We start from the raw sequence: 18,715 nt of genomic DNA on the forward strand, positions 1-18,715 counted from the left end.
TCCATTCGTCTTTGTCAATTTCAGAGGCCACAATCCAGAGTAAACAATCTCTCTGAGCTCAAATGGCACTGAACTGGCGCGCAGTTGTGTACAATGGGCCAGGGAACCAAGGAGCGAACTACCCAAGAATTACGTAGGTTAACGGAGAACACTATCGCCAATCAGAGGACTCGAGAGGTAGGTGCCCTACACAACCGCGATCTCCCGACTCCACTCTACCAAGTGGAGGACGACTTCTGTTCCTTCTGGTCTGACCGGCTCCCGCGACCACCCGTGTCCGGCAACCAGAGAAACGAGTAGGCATCTGGGCGGAGGATGCTGTAACGCAGCGGCTAGCTCCGCGCAAGCAGCCGCGCAGGACCCAATGCCTACGCGACACATGCAGCCGCGTAGCGCCTGTCTAAAAGAGCCCCAGAAGGCCGGGACCCTTTTAGAATGCCGGCCGCCCTCACCTCCCGAGGCGGCCACCAGAAACGGAGCTCGCAAAGGAGGTCGAAGACTGCGGCCCCACAGCAGCAGCGAACGAAGCTCCCAAGCCATGTCTTTGTCCCTCAGCGCCGCGTGCACACGGTTGGCTGGGTAGGGCCGTAGGGTGGACCATCCTCGGGCGCGGCGCGGTGACGTCACGGAGCGCCGGGCTGCCCGGCGCGCTGCCTGCTGGGGCTCTGTCGGCCCTGTCACCGTCCGGGATGGGAGTGGAACCCTTGTGACCTTGGGCCGGGTTGTCAAGGGCGACGGTCTTTTGCTCGGAGCTTGAGAACCTCTGGCTAACTCGGTTAACCACACCTGAGCGTGTGCATTTCTCGAAATAGGGCCATGTTGATAGATATGTGAGGCGTGGACCCCAAGAAACTGTTACTTTTCTGTATGTTTGAATTCCAGGTACCGGCCTAGACTGCTGGAAAATCTCTAAACCAAAAGCTAAAGCGAATGTCAAAAGAGATTCTATGCTTGACCTGTCTGTACCAAAACGTGAATTCACTAACCACCACCAGAACTGGACTTTGTGTTTGTTAGGAGTCTCTCCTTTTTAAAAGTTAAGAGCTTGTTGTGGGTATCTATTTTGAGACTTCATATTGGTACTTTGGTGGTTTGTCTATCTTGATGTCAATGCTATTTTGTCATGATCAGTGTAATTTTGTGATAAGTCCTGGGATTGGGGAGGGTTGGAGCTCTAATTTTGTTCCTTTATCAAAGTTGTTTACACTTTTCTGAGTCTTTTGTATTTCGACAAATGTAAGAGTCAAAATGTTAATCTTTATAAAGAACGATGTTGGCATTTTGATAAGGGATTGTGTTTTTTGATCTTTATTATTTTCTTCGTTTTTGCTTTTATTTTTAAGGAAAGATAGGATATTTCATAACTTTCTTTTCTAATAAATATTCTTGGTGTTAAAAAGAAAAGTTTGGTTAGACATTCAGACCATAAATCTCGTCTCTTTTAACACTTGGTCTTAACCCTGAAGTAACATCTTACACAGATTATCCTGTATGGCCTCAACCAGAGTAGGTCCCAGCTGGCTCTGTTTAGACAAGTTCTCAGATGATTCTGAGGCACAGTAAAGACTTGTGGCCATGACCATTTTACATAATTGTACAAAAACACAGTTCCTTGAGGACTAACAGTGTAGCTTAGTGGTAGAGCACTAGCCTAGCATGCAGCAAAGCCCTTGTGTTCAGTACCTAGCATCACAAAACAAATTTGAGATTGTAAGAAGATGCAAAAAAAAAAAACCAAAACAAAACAAACAAACAAAAAAAAAACAGAAAAAAGTTCCAAGATAGTGCCCCTGGGGACTCTGAACACAAGAGTTGAGTGATGAGAAAGGGTATGTCCAGGAATGCTTGCAGTTTACAGGTGATGTGGGTGACCCATGAGATCCTGACTTAAATAACAGAGAGGAATGTAAAGGAATGTGAAGATTTGGATGGAAGAGCAGTCTTCTCTTCTGGATGACTTTGGCAGGCCATTTGGTCCTGGCTTCCGCTGGGTCACCTCCTATCTGACATAGCTAGATCTCATTACTCTCCTTACTCAGAATTCTCCAGGGTTATCCCCTGAACTCTTAAAAATTCCAAACTACTGTCTCAAGTCCAGAGACCCCACACCACCACTGGGCATGGGTTCCCTGCCAGGATGTCCTATAGCCATTACCCAAGGGAACAGAGATGGCCATCTTATATTTTACCTATTCAGGAAATCACCTATTAGAGCTGAAGCACTAAATCTGGCTTATAGAGAATTTTCAGGAAGGGAAAATGATATTTGGCAAAGGGAAAATCAGAGCTTCTAAAGATGAGGTGAGAAAGGCAGGCTCTATGGAGGAGAAACTTCTCAGGTTTCAGACTAACCTGGACCCTCCTGTAGTCTTTCCTTGCTCAGTAAACCAAAAATTTGGAACTCAACCATCTTTCAAGGGGTGGGGACGGTGAGAAATGCCTTCCAGATCAAGGCTAGCCACAGTCTAGTACCTGAGGTTCAGTCCTTCCTGATGACACTAATTCTGGTTGCCTAGTATCTGACAATTCCTCTTACCTGACCTCTGACCTTTTCTTTGCCCTGTTGAATTTCCAAGCTTTGAGAACATGGGAACAATGTTACTGTGTAGTATCCCTGTCTCAGTGTATTCTTTGCTGTCCCATTTTCACTCCAGAAAGCAGCACAGCCATATTCCTCTTCTCAGCACTCTACGCCTATGCTAAGGTCAAAGGAGTCCTGGGGAGGGTCAGAGGTGACAATGGAAGAATTCAGGCAGCATGAAGCCTCGATGGTGGGAAAAACAGGGAAAAGACCCACAGCAGCAATGTAGGAACACATCACTCAGCTACCTTTCTAGACTTTGCATAAGCTCCCAAGGGCCTGTGAACATAGACTCTCACTCTAGCTTGGAACATTTCCTAAACATTCACTACCAGCCAGCCATGGTGCTATATACCTGCCTGTAATCCAAACACTCTAGGTGGCTGAGGCAGTATCGGGTAATTTAGGGAAAAGTCTCAAAATTAACAAAAGGGCTGAAGATGCAGCAAGATAGAGTTTCACTATGTCATCCAGGCTGGACTTAAATTCCTTTTATAGCCCAGGCTGACCTAAAACTCAGTGATCCTCCTGCCTTGAATCTCAAGTGCTGGAATTACAGGTGTGAGTCACCACACCCAGTGCTCATCTACATTTTAAAAACTAGTTTGCAAGAGGATTCCTTGTTGTGTGCCTAGGTACATGGGATGCAAGACCAGAAACTTTAAAGCCCATGTAAGTTTTAACCTTCTTGCACGGACCAAGCTGAAGGACTAGGGCCACTAGAAGCTTGATGCTACAGATACCAAATTGACAAACATGAGACTAATATTTTTTGGGGCTGGGTATTTAGCTCAGTGGCATAAGCGCCTGCCTTGCAAGCAGGCAGTCGTGAGTTCGACCCCTGGTACCGAAAAAGACCAAAAAAGAAAAAAATTTTTTTTTCTCCAGTGCCAGTTAATCAGCAGTAGACCAAACAGGCATGCTGATTCCAAAGCCTTTGTAAGGAATTAATTAGCGCTATCTATGTCACTTACCTGTTTTCCTCATTCACAGGGCAAATCAGTGAAATCCATTTTATAGCATTTATTATACATTATGCTTTTCCCAGCTCTTCTATTATCCACATGAGGAAAGCAGAATTTGGGGAGTTCACTTATGGTTAAGGCCAAAGCCCTTGTTTAGGGCTCCTTGCTAAGGCACTAAGCGCTGTCAGGGAATTGTTCCTGTCTCTTCAACTTCACAGAGGCCTCAGAACCACACTTCCTATCCTCTAACTCTACAGTCTTTTCCTAATTCCTTGATAAATATCTGTAATACCAGGGCTTTGTGCATGCTAAGGAATTACTCTACCGCTGAGTTACATGACATCCCCTACAAGTTTTTTTTTTTATTGGTACCAGGGATCGAACTCATAACTGCCTGCTTGCAAGCAGGTGCTTATGCAGCTGAGCTAACCCCCAGCCCCCCCCCCAACATTTCTTAAGGTGTTTTATAGCCATCAATTCCCTTTGAAATTTTAGTGATTAGTAACATAGCCAAGAATTCTAGCAAATCCTCTGTAAATATGGGAGCTGATGAGTATCTGTAATCTCAGCTATTTATGAGGCTAGAGCAGGCTTCTATATTCCAGGCCAGCTCCAGGAAATTTAAAATTAAAAAATGTTAAAGCCAGCTGTGGTGGTACACATTTTGTAACCCCAGGACTTCAAGCCTGAACCTAGTTTAAGCAATTTTGAAAGACCCTGTCTCAAAATTTCTAAAAGGCTTGAAGATACAACTTACTATGAAGGCCCCAGCTTCAATCTTCATTACTGAAATGAAAAATTTTAAAAGGCTGATGCAGCTCAGTGTAGAGCCAAACAGTGGTGCATATACATAATCTGGGAGTCTGAGGCAGGATTTTTTCTGTAACAGGGTCTATGTAGTCAGGTTTCTGAGACAGGCTCTATATAGTGAACTCTCTGCGAAGTCCAGGCTGGCCTTGAATTTGGGGCAATCTTCCTGTCTCAGCCTCCCGAGTGTTGGAATTATAGGAATGAGCCACAACGATGGGCTGGATTTTGAGATTCTTGAGCCCAAAACTTTGGACAAGAAAGCCCCCCCCCCCCCCATTCTTTTAATGAAACTTAACTGTTTATCCATTCTTATTATGTACCATAAAATTATACAACTAGTGAATATGAAATTAACACATATCCCTATGAAGCTACCATATTTCTTTAGAGTCCCAAATGAACTTTTTTTTTTATTCCTACAGGCTTCTACATACCTGCTACAACACTGTAGTTGTAGCTCCCAGCACACCTTTCATGTTGAAGTTTCTGGCAGCACAATGGCTACAATCATTACCTTATAATTTTATCATAGAATGCTAAAACCACATTTTGGTTCAAATGAAATCTTTGGCTATGGGCTGGGGATTTAGCTCAGTGGCTTCAAGCACCTGCCTGTTAGGCACAAGGTCAGGAGTTTGATCCCCAGTACCAAAAAACAACAGAACTTTGGCTTCATTTCATAGCAATTAAAACAAATAGAAAGTTACATTACCTCCACCCTAAGAATGTAAGGTTGTATGCTACCCAGATGTATTTTAGATTTTAAAAATCTAGAAATTCAAAAGACAGTGTCAAATGTATGCTCAGTTGGGACAAACCACCAAACACCTTCACTGTCATTAGCTGATGTGCTAATGCTAAGGATCATTAGCTAATTGGAACCATCTCTGAATCCAAGCAGTTTTATCAGCTTTTATTATAAACACCAGCACATTTCAAGTTCCCTCTTTTTAATCACAAATATAGGGCTTTTTTTCTTCTCTTAAGTATACAGCATGAGACGCAGCATCTGGGCTCTCCGGCTTACAGAAATTCTCTTAGACAAGCTTAGGGTTAGTATCCACAGGTCACACCCTTTGCCACATCCTGACATGTGGATTGCTCAGAATGGTTGCATAGGATGCAGACTCCAAAGAGGATGAAGACAGATTTTTGAATTCCAGGATGATCTGAAAAAGATGCCCCCACTGCTCTCAGGGAAAGGGTATACACTGGAGATCACAGCCTTCTGAGTAAGGGCTTGGTATATGCTTCTTGTTGGAACATATGGCTCAGTACTTCCTTGATGGTGAAAAAGGAGATTCTCAAAGGATGGTTAATGTGCAAGGACCCAGCCAGGGCACATTTCCACTGCCATGCTTTTCAGTCTGGGAATGGGGCAAGATGGAGATTGGCTGGGAGTGTTAACATTGTGGTCTTAAAATTAACCAATTTAATAATTCACATTTCAACTCAAGACTCAAAACTCTTAAAATGTGTATTTTCATCTATGAACCTAAGAACCAAGAAGCAGCTGTGTGAGCCACAATTTCTGAATTTACCATTATGACTCCTTCACCCTATGTAGATCACCTTTTGGTTGAAAGACAAGGGGTGAAGTTCACAGAGGGGGGTGACTATCTATTACCTTCAGTTCTCCGTTTTCTTAAACATGATGTTCACTGTACTCTCAAGCTTGTATCACCTGCTTAGTAAGGGCACTATCAAACAGACCCTGCCAGTGTGTGGAATCTACCTCTTGGTGGCCCCCAGGGCAGTACGTGGTGTTCCTGAGCTCCCTTATACCAAGGCTATGAAGGACAGATTGACAGAGCTATCCTTCCCACTGAATGATGGCTGGTATACTGGCTGCGGTGGGGGTGGGTGGGGACCTAAAGGAGGCAGGGGAAACAGGAACCATCTTGAGTCCTTAGAGCACTCTTTGCACCAATTCTGGAACTTGTGTATAGAGAGGGGAAGATTCTTGCCTAAAGCACAGAAGCAAGGAGGGCTGGCTACAAAACGGAACAGTACCAGGGAAATGGGCTGGAAGCACAGTACTGTTTCAGACCCACTGGTGCCCCTTTGCAGTATGGGTGTAACTCCTGTGAGCATCAACCACAAGGCTGACACTGAGTGGCTGCCTTAGTCTCTGGGAAGGAAGTCCCCAAGGTGGGTGCTGGCCTGTTTCCCAGCTGCTACTCCCAATGCCCCTGTGACCGTAGCCCCAATCTCTCCATTCCAAGTGAACAATCAGAATCATGTTTTACAAAGAACATACTCCAAAAATATATATAAATAAATAAAAACCTTAAACATTCTTACAGGGATCTTAAAGAACAGAATACATGTTAAAAATTTCAGTAATTTATATCAATTTTAAGCGATACTTTATATACAATGGGGAAAAAAACACATGCATAGTCCAAATACAATGTTGAAAACAGCATTTTCATAACAAAAAAGCCCCCGAACACTAAGTGTTAATACCATGTACATGAATTCAAGAAGGACCACCCTTTTTGTCTGTTGCACACAGTTTATTTAACAATATGATATAAGAAATGAGTTGGTACTTTACCAGTCTATACAGTGATTGAATCTTCTTGAATTTTCTTATTTATAGTAATTATAGCACTTGCATGATTTACACTAGAATTGCTTTTCCTCATTTCAAGTTTCACATAGAAGAAAGAAAAGAATGCTTCTTCTCTATTAACATTAGCATGGTCTAAGAGAGTGATCATCCCTATTTTTGTCTAAAACCAGTTTTATCAGAGAAACAAAGCAACAATTTCTACATCTGCAAGACAAGAGTTTGGCTTAAGCCAGCATGTATAGATAGATGTGTGTGGGTGTGTACGAGTGTGCACGCCGGAGTCAATTCCTATCGTCCAGGGGTAATACTTGGAGACGCCCACAGAGTTCACTATAGAAAAAAAATCTTCCCGCAACATCAGACAGTTATCGGGATACATTATAAGATGCATTATTTCAGGAACCAGTTTCTGAATATTATTTTTCTTCTCACTTTTAAACGTAAGTGTTTAAAGTCTTGAAAATACAAATAAAAAATATGAATATAATGAACTTGTTTTTCCCGTTAAAAAAAGACATGAGTCACCAGCCATGATGACGAAAATAATCCAAACAAGCCCCCTCCCCCCAAAACAAAAAGGAAAAAAAATTCCCAAAACAAACAAACAAAAAACAACAAAAAGAGAAAGACCAGATATTTAAATCAACTGGTTTTTAACAAAAAATATATTCTTTGTATTGTTTCTTTAAACATCAATCCACCCTTCCATGGCTTGGAAGTCACAGTTCCATCTAGGAATAAAAAGAGCCTAGATGCCTGGATTTTCAGTACAAAAGGTCCAAGAACATGGAAAAAAAAAGTGATGCTCTCATAATGCTACAAACCCTCCACAAACTTTTCTAGTGTGTCTCCCGTGGTGTCACCAACCAAGGACAGTTCGCTGGACAGTGCGCTCCTGTTGGGGGTGTTCAGTTGGGGGAGCATTGCACTCTGTTCCGGGTTCCCCAGGTGTCCCTGATCCATGGAGCTGGCCATGGTGACTGCAAGTCCGGGGTGGGGGGAACCAGTCTGCGGCGAGACATGGTGTGGTGAAGGCTGGGGCTGTATCCGTGGTGATGGGCTGGAATGTGGAGGCTGGGACTGGGGTCGTGGAGACTGGACAGGGGCTGGAGACCGCACCTGATTACTGAGGGATGTGGTGATCTGCTGGCCAGGGAGATGTGAGGCCTGAGGCTGTCCTGAGAGCAAGTGCTGCTGGGGGCTCATGGGGTTTGGCTGGCCTGGGGACCCAATCTGCTGCTTCATCTGTTGCTGCTGCAGAATCCGTTGCTGCAGGGCCTGCTGGATATTTGGAGTACTGTCTGCCCCCAGCCCAGGCTGCCCCATTTGGCCAAGTTGTCCCATCTGAGCAGCCATCTGGCCCATGGAACTGCCCTGGATGGGAAGATGCTGCTGCATGCGCTGTTGCTGCATAGCTGGAGCATAGCCTCCAGGTCCTTGTGGCTGTTGGAACTGGTTGTGCCCAGCCATGCTCCCGGCCATGCTGGCATTGCCTTGTTGCTGCTGTTGCTGCTGCTGCTGCTGTTGCTGCTGCTGGAGCAACTGTCTCCTCAGCATCTCTCTGTACTGTGGATTCATACTTGCCATGTTGGGGTTGTGTCCTGGGTTCATGATGTTTAGGGCCTGGCCCTGGGGGGTTAAGCCTCCCATTGCCTGCTGCTGTGGAGGCACACTGGGCCTTGGCACACCAGCTTGCATCGCATTGAGGTTCTGTAGGCCAGGTTGCTGGTGCATGCTGGGCTGGGACTGCATGCCAGGTTGGGACTGCATGCCAGGCTGGGGCTGCATGCCAGGCTGGTTGGCCACATACTTGGCTGTGCGTTGTTTGATGAAAGCTGCCATTAGCTGTGGGTTTGACTTGAGGATATTCAGCACCTGCTGCTGCTGCTGAGGGGAGCTGGGTGACTTCAGGGTCCGCAGCAGGTCCTGTAGAGCACTGGGTGAAATGCTCCTGGGAGGCTGCACACTGGGCATCCGTGGCCCGGCCACTGCAGCTTGTGCCTGCATGGACATCACAGGCCTGGGCATGCCTGCCATTGTCTGCTGCTGGGGGATGGGTGCCTGCTGCCACTGTCCAGGCTGCATGCTGGGCATGACAGGCCCACTGACCTGGTTGGGTCGGGGCACATTCAGGCCCACAGGGGCCATCTGACTCCCTGGGGTCCCCATGCTTGTGCGCCCAGGGGGCATGCCATTGTTGATATTTACTCGGTACAAGTGTTGCTGCTGCTGTGCCTCCCGCTCAATCTGCCGGGCTGCTTCCACTGCTGCCGGAGGAGGCTGGGCAGGAGGTGGAGGGGCCTGCACCTGGTTGGTGGGCTTTCCAGCGGACACTGTCATAGGGGGCTGAGTCCGGGTCACACTAGAGAAGCCCGCTGGTGACATGCTCACAGGTGAGGGCTGGGGCTGGGCAGGGGGCTGTGGTGTCTGGGGTGTGCTGGGCTGCTGAGTGGGGGTCCCAGGTGGTGCTGAGGTAGGAGAAGGCAAACTCTGCTGAGGCACGTTGCGGGTGTTCATGGTAGCCATCCGACGGCGCATAAGCTGGGCCTGTTGTAGGCGGTGCTGGATCTGCTGCTGGCGGAGCTTGTGTTTGATGTTGAGGCAGAAGGGTACAGGGCATTTGTTTTCTTGGCAGTGTTTGGCATGGTAGCAGCAAAGAGCAATAAGCTGCTTGCACACTGGGCAGCCTCCGTTGGTCTTGCGTTTGCAGCCCTTGGTGTGCTGCACAACCCGCTTCATCTTCTGGCAGGATGGCAGTGAGCAGTTGGCATTGCGGCACTGGCAGGCATGAACAAGGGACTGGATGCAGCGCTGGATGCTCAGACGCCGGGACTCCTGAGGGCTCTTGGACTGTGGCTCACCCTGGCTGCTACCCTCATCATCCAGTCCCAGCCCCCACTTCACCATCTTATGGGTGTGGCTCTTTGTGTTGTAGCAATTGATGCAAAGGTCGTAGTCCTGCAGACAGGGAAAGAGGACAGGCCAATATAAGCACAAGGCCATGCAAGACCCCTGGTTAGCCCTATCAGTGGGTCTTAGCTAGGGCCTAACTTTTTTTTTGTCTTAGGGTTTCACTATGCAGTTTGGGATGGCCTTGAACTCTTTGTAACCCAGGCCAACCTTGAACTTGCAGCGATCCTCCTGCCTCAGCTTCCTGACTGCTGGGATTACATGTAAGTGCCACCACATTCGGCTGCCTGGTCCTAATCTTGCTCCTGATCACACACAGAATGCAGTGTGTGTCTAAGGCTCCTACGCAGTGGACACTGGCCTCTTCCTTCATTCCCTGCTGTTGAAAAGCATTAATTGGGCTGGGGATTTAGCTCAGCGGCATAAGCGCCTGCCTTGTAAGCAGGCAGTCGTGAGTTCAATCCCCGGTATCCATGAAAAAGAAAAAGACCAAAAAAAAGAAGCATTAATCAATCTCTGCCATATCCCTTTGATTCTTCATCTAATCAGGAAGCCTGTGATTAGCAGGATAAGGGATGCTATGGCCATTTCCTTGAAGGCCACCAGAGGCCATGGAGAGTCTTCCCAGGAAGAAGGAACAAACTAGCCAGAGTGTCAAATGGTCCTTCCTTATCACAAAAAAGGAGGGCTTAGGGCCAGCTCTAAAAACTGCTAAAAGAAAGGGCATGAAAATCTCAGGATTAAGAAAGCAGAAAGAAGACAGAGGAAGCTGCACATGGTTGGAAAAAAGGAAGAGAGGCATTTAAGGATGGTTAAATAAGGAAGAGCCAGGCAGGCACAAAGGAATCCTCCATCTTGCCTATCCTACCCACGACATGCCAGATAACATCAAGGCAAGCTGACTGTGGATATCCTGGGAGAAAGGAGATGACAAATGGGAAGTGTGATCTATGTGACACTGTCTGTAGAAAAGGAGCCAGAGGGCTCAACACAACCTAACACACAAGCTTGTAAGAGGCAGTCTCAACCATTCAAATGTGTGGTCCAAATCTCTACAAGGGGGAGCCAGCAAGCTAGTCACTGGGTCTACCATGAACAACCAGGGAAGGGCTTGAGACACTGACCAAAGGGCAAAAGACACCAATAATCCCTTAGCAAGACAAAACAGAGGAAACAGGTCAGAATTCCCACATGTCAACCAGTGCCTCTCTGCAAACTTGACTAAGACCATGAGCTGCCCTGGAAACTTTTTTTCTGGCACCCTGTAAGTCAGGGCGACTTGGCACTTGAGAGGCCTAGAGGTGTGCTAGTTGTAGAGTAGGAATTAATGAAACATAGGGAAGAAGACAGTATGATTAGCTCCTAACCCTGGAAAGGTCAGCACAGATACTGCTGTGCACAAATGTGAACTCTGGCATCCAGAGAATGTTTGGTCAGAAATTCCAGTGCTGGGACCTACCTCACACACAGTGCAATGCCAACGCGTTTCCACATGGTGTTTGCATTCATTACAGGTATAGACAAAGCGATCCTGGCCCTGGGTGTGCAGCTCCACCAGCATGCACAGTGTGGACCACTTGGAGCGACGCAAGGAAGAAAACTCCCAGTGCTTGTCTCTGGCCAAGGTGAGGAAAGCATCACGCCCATCCATGAGGTCACAGCTCAGCAGTGGGTCAGGGTCCACAATTGGAGGCAGAGTGTTGATAACAGGCCCAGCATGCAGGTGAATTACAAAGAAGACCTGTAGAGAGAATCTAGATTAGTCCCACAGAGAGGGGCTGAAGTGCAGGGATACTTTCACCTGAAGAACAGGAGGTCAGCTGAAACTATAACTGCTTAAAGGCTCATTAGGATGGAATGGAACTGGTGACAAATCACAAAATATTATAAAACTAGCTAGTTCCGCCTGTTGGGGATAACCCTCCTTTCACCATAGACCGGCATAAGAATCTCCAGGACAGCTGAACCTGAGCCTTATCCGTTTTCCTGGACAGAGGCAGAGCTGCTGCTCTCGGTAGACCAAAATACCAACAGTACCTCCCACCTGGCCCATGCTACTACCTCCTTGTGTTTTTCCATGGTGGCATAGAGCTTCTGGGACAGGTCATTGGATACATTGGGCATGCTGGGCTTCTTCTTGTTGGCTCGGCTAATGCTGCTTTTATTCTTGTTGGTCTTCTTGTTGTTCTTTTTCTTGGCATTCTTGCTGTCTCCCTGACTACCCTGCAACCACAACAAAGCAATCAGACAGGCCAGGTTCTTCTCCCAGCTAGCTCCCAGGCTACAGAGTTCCAGGAAACCTGGCCTAAGGCAAGGAATCAACAGGTCATACATATGGAAATGCAGTACTTCGCCAGGCCTGGCCATTTCACCTCTCAAGGGAAAGTGGATGCTAATTAAGAACCTGGGGAGACCAGAAGTTTTCCACTGGTCCCCACTGTTGCACTAAATACAGACATACTATTTCCCTTTCTGCTTTCTCAGTAGTTTGCTGTGTTTTGAGAAGCACTCCAAATACCCACAGGGTGAGTTTTCAGCAGAGGACACAAGAAAGATACAAATGCGGGAAGAAGTCAGATTGATAGAAGCAGGAATTCCCAAGCAGCCTTTCCGAATCTTAGTATAGGCCTATGTGAGGGCAGGATACCTCCCTAACCCTGTTGCCTCCTACCAAGTCTATAATCCACTGTCGGCAATTAACTATTTGGCTGAAGACTAAGGGTCTCAATCTTTAATTCAAATGATCCTACTTTGGAAATAATTCATGATTATTACTTGTTTGTATTACAGTTCAGTGTGGAAAAACCTACCTACATCTGGTCCAGAGAACTTTCTAAAAAAAAAATCTCATGCAGCCCAAGCTGGTTTTGAAATAGAGATCTTAGCCTCCTCAGTGCTGGATTACAGTGTGTACTGAATGTGAATGAAACCTAGAAATTCACACACGTTAGGCAAGTGCTCTACTACTAAGTTACACCCACAGCCCACGAATTTCATTTAATGCAGAGAAGACAGCTTGTGAGAGCAGGGAAGGAGCACTTATCTGTGGGAAGATCTACCTGCTCTAAACAATATGGAGCTGGAGAAACTGTTGGTACCAAGAGGAGTTTGAGTAGATGTGACAAAATGCCATGTGAGGTCCTAGACTGGACCCTGGAACAGAAAAGGGAAATTAAGGAAAAACTGAGGAAATTTCAACAAAGTGTGGATGTAATAAAATTTGGTATTAGAGCTCTGCTTAACTTTTCTATAAACTCTAAAACTGTTCCAAAAAGTGAGGACTGTCAGGTGCATGCCTGTAATCTCAGCAATTGGGAGGCGGAGGCAAAGAGGATCACTGCAAGTTTTGAGGTCAGTCTAGGTTATGTAGTGAGTTTAAGGTCAACTCTGACTACACCTTGTCTCCAAAAAATAAACCACCCATCTACCCAACCAACGCACCTACCCCAACAGTAAAAAATAAAGCCCATTTTTAAGAAATTATGAAAGAAATACAAAATGCATAATATTTAGAAAATACAGCCACAAACTAAAAAGCTTTTTCTTTTTGTTATCTAAAGCCACAGCATTTATTTTTCCCTTGCAATTATATCTAAGCATGTTTGTCTCTGTGTGACTTTTCTTCAGATTTTTTGAGGAAGTTGGAAAGGCCACATTCAGTTTAGCCTTGGAAGAGGGGTGGGCTTTAGATTCCAAAATTGGAGCCAGCACAGTGGTCAGGACTGTTGACCAAGCCCTAGTGGTTCCCATAGTTGGGCAGGTTTCTCTTTCTGAAGTAACCCCACCTTTGTTCTCTGCAAGGCCACATACATGGTTCCCATACCCCCTCCAACCTCAGTCTGAGATGTACTGACCCTCCGAGTCTGGAGTAGTCACTTGGTCTCTTCTGCACTGAACTTTGAATCAGCCACTGTGATCCCACACCCCTCTCCCAAGGCCAGCCTGAATGTGGGCCTTTTCAACTTCCTCCAAAATTACTCAGAGGTAAAGAACTTCCAAGTACTAAGTCACTCTATGAGGGAAAAGGCAGGATTATGGATCAGACTTGGGTAATCTAGCAAGAGGAAGTCGCAAAGTGATGAAAGGGCTGGAGATATAGCTCAGTGGCACCACACCTGCCTGGAAACATGAAGTCTTGAGTTGATTCCTCGCAATTAAAAAAAAAAAAAAAAAATAGGAGGAGGAGGAGGAGAAAGAAGAGGAAGAAGAGGAGGAGGAAGAATAAAAGAAAAAAAAAAAACTGATGACAATCTTGGAACTCTTCTCAGAAACCAGAGCAACAGGAATCTGTATCTCATCCTGGTCTCTGTTTTCTCTCTTCTGCTAGAAGCCAAGGGCTGTAGCATCTACTCAACAAATCACATATTTACTGTGTGAGCGTGGGTGAGCCAGGGCTTCAGATGCCATCACAAACTGACAACTCCTCCAGCCTGGTAGAGCTGGTCTCATCCCTACTTTCTCTGGGACTTTTCCAGGCATTTCCGTAGTTATGTTAGCAGTCAGCTGTTGGCTTCTCCCTCATGCAACAGCAGTCACCACAACACAATGCAAAAGCTCAGGTACCACACAAGAGTTTTCTTAGTTCATGATTTTTCCTCACATGCCACAAAGACCCACCCTATGTACTAGGACTGCTACCCTTCAAATTCATCCTATTCTGCATCCTCAGCAGCAACTGAATCTGTGCCACCATCACTGCTTTCTTAAAGAATTTTCACATGGTTCCTGATTTTCAACACAGTACACTGTCTCTCAACACTGCTTCCTGTTTCTCCTACTACGTATGATACATCCTCTGGGGCAGGGATGTTTAGTTCATTGTGCATTGCCTGCTACACAAAGACTGTAACTAGTAAAACAGGCCAGGTACAGGAAGGCACAAACATTACAGGAGAAGCTGTCACAAAATACCTGACAAATAAGGAGCTCACAGCTAAGTAACTTTTGCCCACCTCAACTGGCTTTCCTGGCTCCCCAATAGGACAACTAGCCTCCTCTTTTAAGAGTCTAACACTCATGTTACCAGGGATCACACTGGGTACACAGACCTCAGGTATGCTATATATGATGATGAGCCAAGCACAGCACATGCAAACTGTGAGGACCAGGCCTCCTCCCATGGCTCTAGTAGGGGCTGGGGGAAGGCCTATACCTCAGGAGTCTCACTAGCTGCAGTGCTCTCTTCTTTTTTCCTCTCTTCTTCTTCTTGTTCTAGTTCTTTAATGCTTTCTTCCAACACATTAGGCCAGAAGTCTCCTTCAAAATAGGGCAACTCCTTGGCACTTGTGAGCCTGTCTTCAGTTGCTTGTTTGAAGATGTCCTAGGAGAGAGTAAAGCACAGAGGTGAGAGACAACTGCCCAAGGTGCTAGTGACACTGGTCACCAGTATCAACTGACTAAACAGGTCAAATGTTCCCTGCATTTTCATTCTAATGCTATCACAGCCTTGTTAAGTATGTGAGTAAAATTACAATCAGCTATGACAAAGTCATCACCTTCCAACACCCTCAGGTACCTTGTAGTCATGAATGATCCGCTCTGCAAAAGCTTTGTCCAGCATCTTCTTGTACCACTCTTGTAGTCGCTTTGGTTTTGGGATTTTTTGATCAGGGGGGTGGCAATGGAAGATATAGTCATCTCCTTCACTTGGGGGACAGGCCCAGATGTGCCCTGTTACATACCTAAAAGAGATACATATGCACATAAGTTAAACAGAAGAGTCAGTGAAATCATTTCTGCCTTTCAGGAGTTATGGTTGAGGAGCAGGAACTAAAAGCAAGGGCTGAAATAATTATGAAGAAAGATGCTGGCAGTAGAGCCTAAGAGACTGAGGTTCTGAGCCACTGTAATGGGGTGTGTATGTGGGAGTAAGGCTGAACCTTTATTAAGTGCAAGTCTAGCCGTAGTCCTGACACAGGGGGCTAGCATAGGTATGTTAATGGGGTGAGCTGAGGTTGCAGAGATCCCATTAATCTTATCACAGAGCCTAGAAACGTAACTGCTTGTCAAGGGAAAGCACAAAAGGCATATCAAGATTGCACTAAATTTATCTATTTCCTCCTCCACACTGGAAAGGAAGTTCAGTATTTCTTTCAAAGGGGTTAATGTTAACAGATCTCATTCAGCCCAAGACATTTCTATTAAGTATCCCTAACCTTTTTCACATTTTTTTACAGATCTAGAACATAAAACTCAAGTACTAGAGAAAAAAAGACATAAGAAAAACATGTATTGTAGGATTCTATTCCTATGCAACATCTAGAAAAGACAAATTTAAGGAGAGAGAAAGTAGATTAGTGGTAGTCTGAGGCAGCAAAGGGGCACAGGGATCTCCTAAAGGGCATGAAAATATTCTGAACTTACGGTGATGGTTACACAATTGAGGAAGCCACTGATTTGTAAGCCCAAAATAGGCAAATTTTATAATAAGTAAATCATGCTTCAATAAAGTAGAAAGCAAACAAAGAAGCAAGTAGAGACCAAGAGCTTCTATTGTGCTCTCCTGAAGTTAAATATGGTGAATTCATGAGTACTTGGAAAGGTGGATTGGAAGAATTTGAATTAATCTCTATATATTAGAAATAAAAACAAAAAAAAATTTAAGTGATATAAATATAACAAAGAGTTATGAGTAATTTAATCCAAACTTACCCCAATTTTTTCACGTATTCTAGGTATCCAATAAGGATCTCATGGTAAACAGCTGTACGGAGGCAACGGGGCCGGAAGAAATGAATACTGTCCAGGTAAGATATGTATACTCGTCTGTTGGGATGAGGAATGGGAACATTTTAAATTCAAGAAAAATGTCCAAAATGAAACCAAATACCAATATGCAAAAAATCATCCAGAAATAAACTGTTTTTATAGTGGTTATGGTGGCCACCAAGCAGAGGGTGATGAAACTCCAATCACAGACCCCACTGCCAACCACGGAAATAGCAATCATTTTCTGTTGTTGAACAAAAGGGACTGCATCCCTCCCCAAGCAGAGTCAAAGGAAGTACTGGGGCACCTGGGAGAAGCCATTTGCAGGGCTTTCTCACCCAGATTCTTGACTGAGTCCAAACTAACACTAGGCAGAAACACTTCACTCAAAACAGGTGCAACTAGCTGTTCCCAACCCCTGGGTTTCCAGGGTAACAGGCCTAGGTAAAACAGAGACAACAGAGTAAGACCAGGGCCCATGCACTGTCACATCGCACTTGACAGTACTGAAGTACACAGGTTTTTCTATGACACTAGAGCTTTGCTCTTACATACAACATGCTAACTAACACAGTCAAAAGGGAATGGAAGACTACCTTGTATTTGGGGGGGGACAATCAGAGCCGTATTCTTGGACATGCATTCCAAAAAAGCATACATCTACTCCATCAATTTCCTCAAAAGCAAAGAGGGCTTTGGTTCGATATGGGAAAGATTCAGACATTTCCCCAGAATCCACAAACCTGAAATAAAAGGCAAAGACCAGTGATCACAGATGTCATATTCTATAGGGTACTCTTGCTCTAAACCTGGTGCAAAGTGGCCACCGTGGGACATTGGGACAATGCCAGAGTTCTCGCCACTGGCTTAAGAAGCCTTACAACTGTGATTCTTTCTAATCTAGTTTCTTAGACCCAGGAACTGCACCCCTGCTGACAAATTTGGGAATCAGGAGCAAGAATTAAATGTAGGCGTTAGCTACTAAGAAAACTGATAATATTACAACCAAAAGCCTTGCAGAGACATGTTGTGCCAAGCAGGTGTGGGGACTTCTCCCATCATGACTTAGCAATGAAAGCACACAAACCGAGACTTCATTCCAGGCTTGACCTCCACAGTCTTGTCGGAGCTGGCCACCACTCGGACAAAAACCTCCCCGGCTTCAGGGTGATTCTGACGCCGTAAAAACTTGTTCACTCGGTCTTCCAAATGGTTTCCCAACCTCGTGGTCTGCAGTCCTAGGAAATCCAAAACAAACATCTACCACTTTCTGATATTTAATAATCAGTGTTCTCTAATCACAGAAGAGACATAACCTGTCCAGTGACATGAGCATTTCATGAGGGATCTTAGATGCTCAACATCCTGAGAACTATTTACCACCCTATATGTTTCCATCTTTAATTTTTTTGAGACAAGGTCTTACTATGTAATTCAGGTGGCTTTCAACTTACTATGTAGCCCAAGCTAGCTTCAAATTTGTGGTGATCCTCCCGCCTCAGCCTCCCACATGCTGGGATTACAGGTATACATCACTATGCCTGTTTCCATCTCTTTCAGTCACAGAAATTATCTGAGTCTTACAGTAGGGGCTATGAGACAGGACAGCAGTAAGGTTGTGCCTCCTTACTTCTTGCCCTGCCACCTGAGACCCTTGGAGGCTGAGATACACACACTACGTAAAGCCTTGTACTGGCCCTAGGACTCCACCAGGCAGAAGGCTCCTGCGTAGCCGGCCAGCTTCACAACTGTCTCTGAAAGATACCTGAAACAAAAAGGCAGCTTGCTTTTTGTTCCAGAATCATGCTTTAGGAACTCTAACAGAATTGTGCATCCTTCAGGAACAAAGCAGCTCAGATGATTGGTTCCTCTCCCATCCAAGTCTAAGTCTGATTAAGAATAAAATAGATTTCATCAGCCAAGGACTACTTAATGTTTTATGAGGACTCCACCTACCTGGAGGGAATGCTATTCTGGCCCTAGCCTATCCCTCTATGAGCCAGTCTGTTCTGGCTTAGTCCTCACTGGCTACTGTAAGCAGAAGATACCACAGGCAAAGCATTAGTCACTTTACAGAGAACTGCTGTGAAGGGGAATAGATGGGAAAACTTAAGGTTCATAGTGATTTTTACAGGCAATGGATTGGGGAGGTGGAGGGTTTGC

At 45.4% G+C, this 18,715-nt stretch overlaps 2 protein-coding genes across 4 annotated transcripts in view; both read right to left on the reverse strand.

Annotated features, from left to right (window-relative positions):
- The window catches only part of Trap1 (TNF receptor associated protein 1), a 43,036-nt gene extending 42,305 nt beyond the window's left edge, over nucleotides 1-731 (reverse strand). For both annotated transcript variants that reach the window (XM_003478141.5, XM_005007463.4), the window contains exon 1: nucleotides 453-731. In XM_003478141.5, the coding sequence (XP_003478189.2) occupies nucleotides 453-540 (88 nt within the window). In that variant the 5' untranslated portion in view covers nucleotides 541-731. The remainder of the gene's footprint in view (nucleotides 1-452) is intronic.
- A 4,523-nt stretch (nucleotides 732-5,254) lies between these two features.
- The window catches only part of Crebbp (CREB binding protein), a 128,547-nt gene continuing 115,086 nt past the window's right edge, over nucleotides 5,255-18,715 (reverse strand). For both annotated transcript variants that reach the window (XM_063226394.1, XM_003477712.5), the window contains 8 exons: nucleotides 17,640-17,790; nucleotides 17,149-17,295; nucleotides 16,496-16,609; nucleotides 15,360-15,525; nucleotides 14,997-15,164; nucleotides 11,906-12,067; nucleotides 11,304-11,585; nucleotides 5,255-9,892 (listed from right to left, as the gene is read on the reverse strand). In XM_063226394.1, coding sequence (XP_063082464.1) covers nucleotides 7,751-9,892; nucleotides 11,304-11,585; nucleotides 11,906-12,067; nucleotides 14,997-15,164; nucleotides 15,360-15,525; nucleotides 16,496-16,609; nucleotides 17,149-17,295; nucleotides 17,640-17,790 — 3,332 coding nt within the window. In that variant the 3' untranslated portion in view covers nucleotides 5,255-7,750. The remainder of the gene's footprint in view (nucleotides 9,893-11,303; nucleotides 11,586-11,905; nucleotides 12,068-14,996; nucleotides 15,165-15,359; nucleotides 15,526-16,495; nucleotides 16,610-17,148; nucleotides 17,296-17,639; nucleotides 17,791-18,715) is intronic.

This window comes from Cavia porcellus, unplaced genomic scaffold (assembly GCF_034190915.1).
Source record: "Cavia porcellus strain 051 isolate PalLab524CR breed Dunkin Hartley unplaced genomic scaffold, mCavPor4.1 scaffold_16, whole genome shotgun sequence".
In the NCBI taxonomy this organism is placed as follows: domain Eukaryota; kingdom Metazoa; phylum Chordata; class Mammalia; order Rodentia; family Caviidae; genus Cavia; species Cavia porcellus.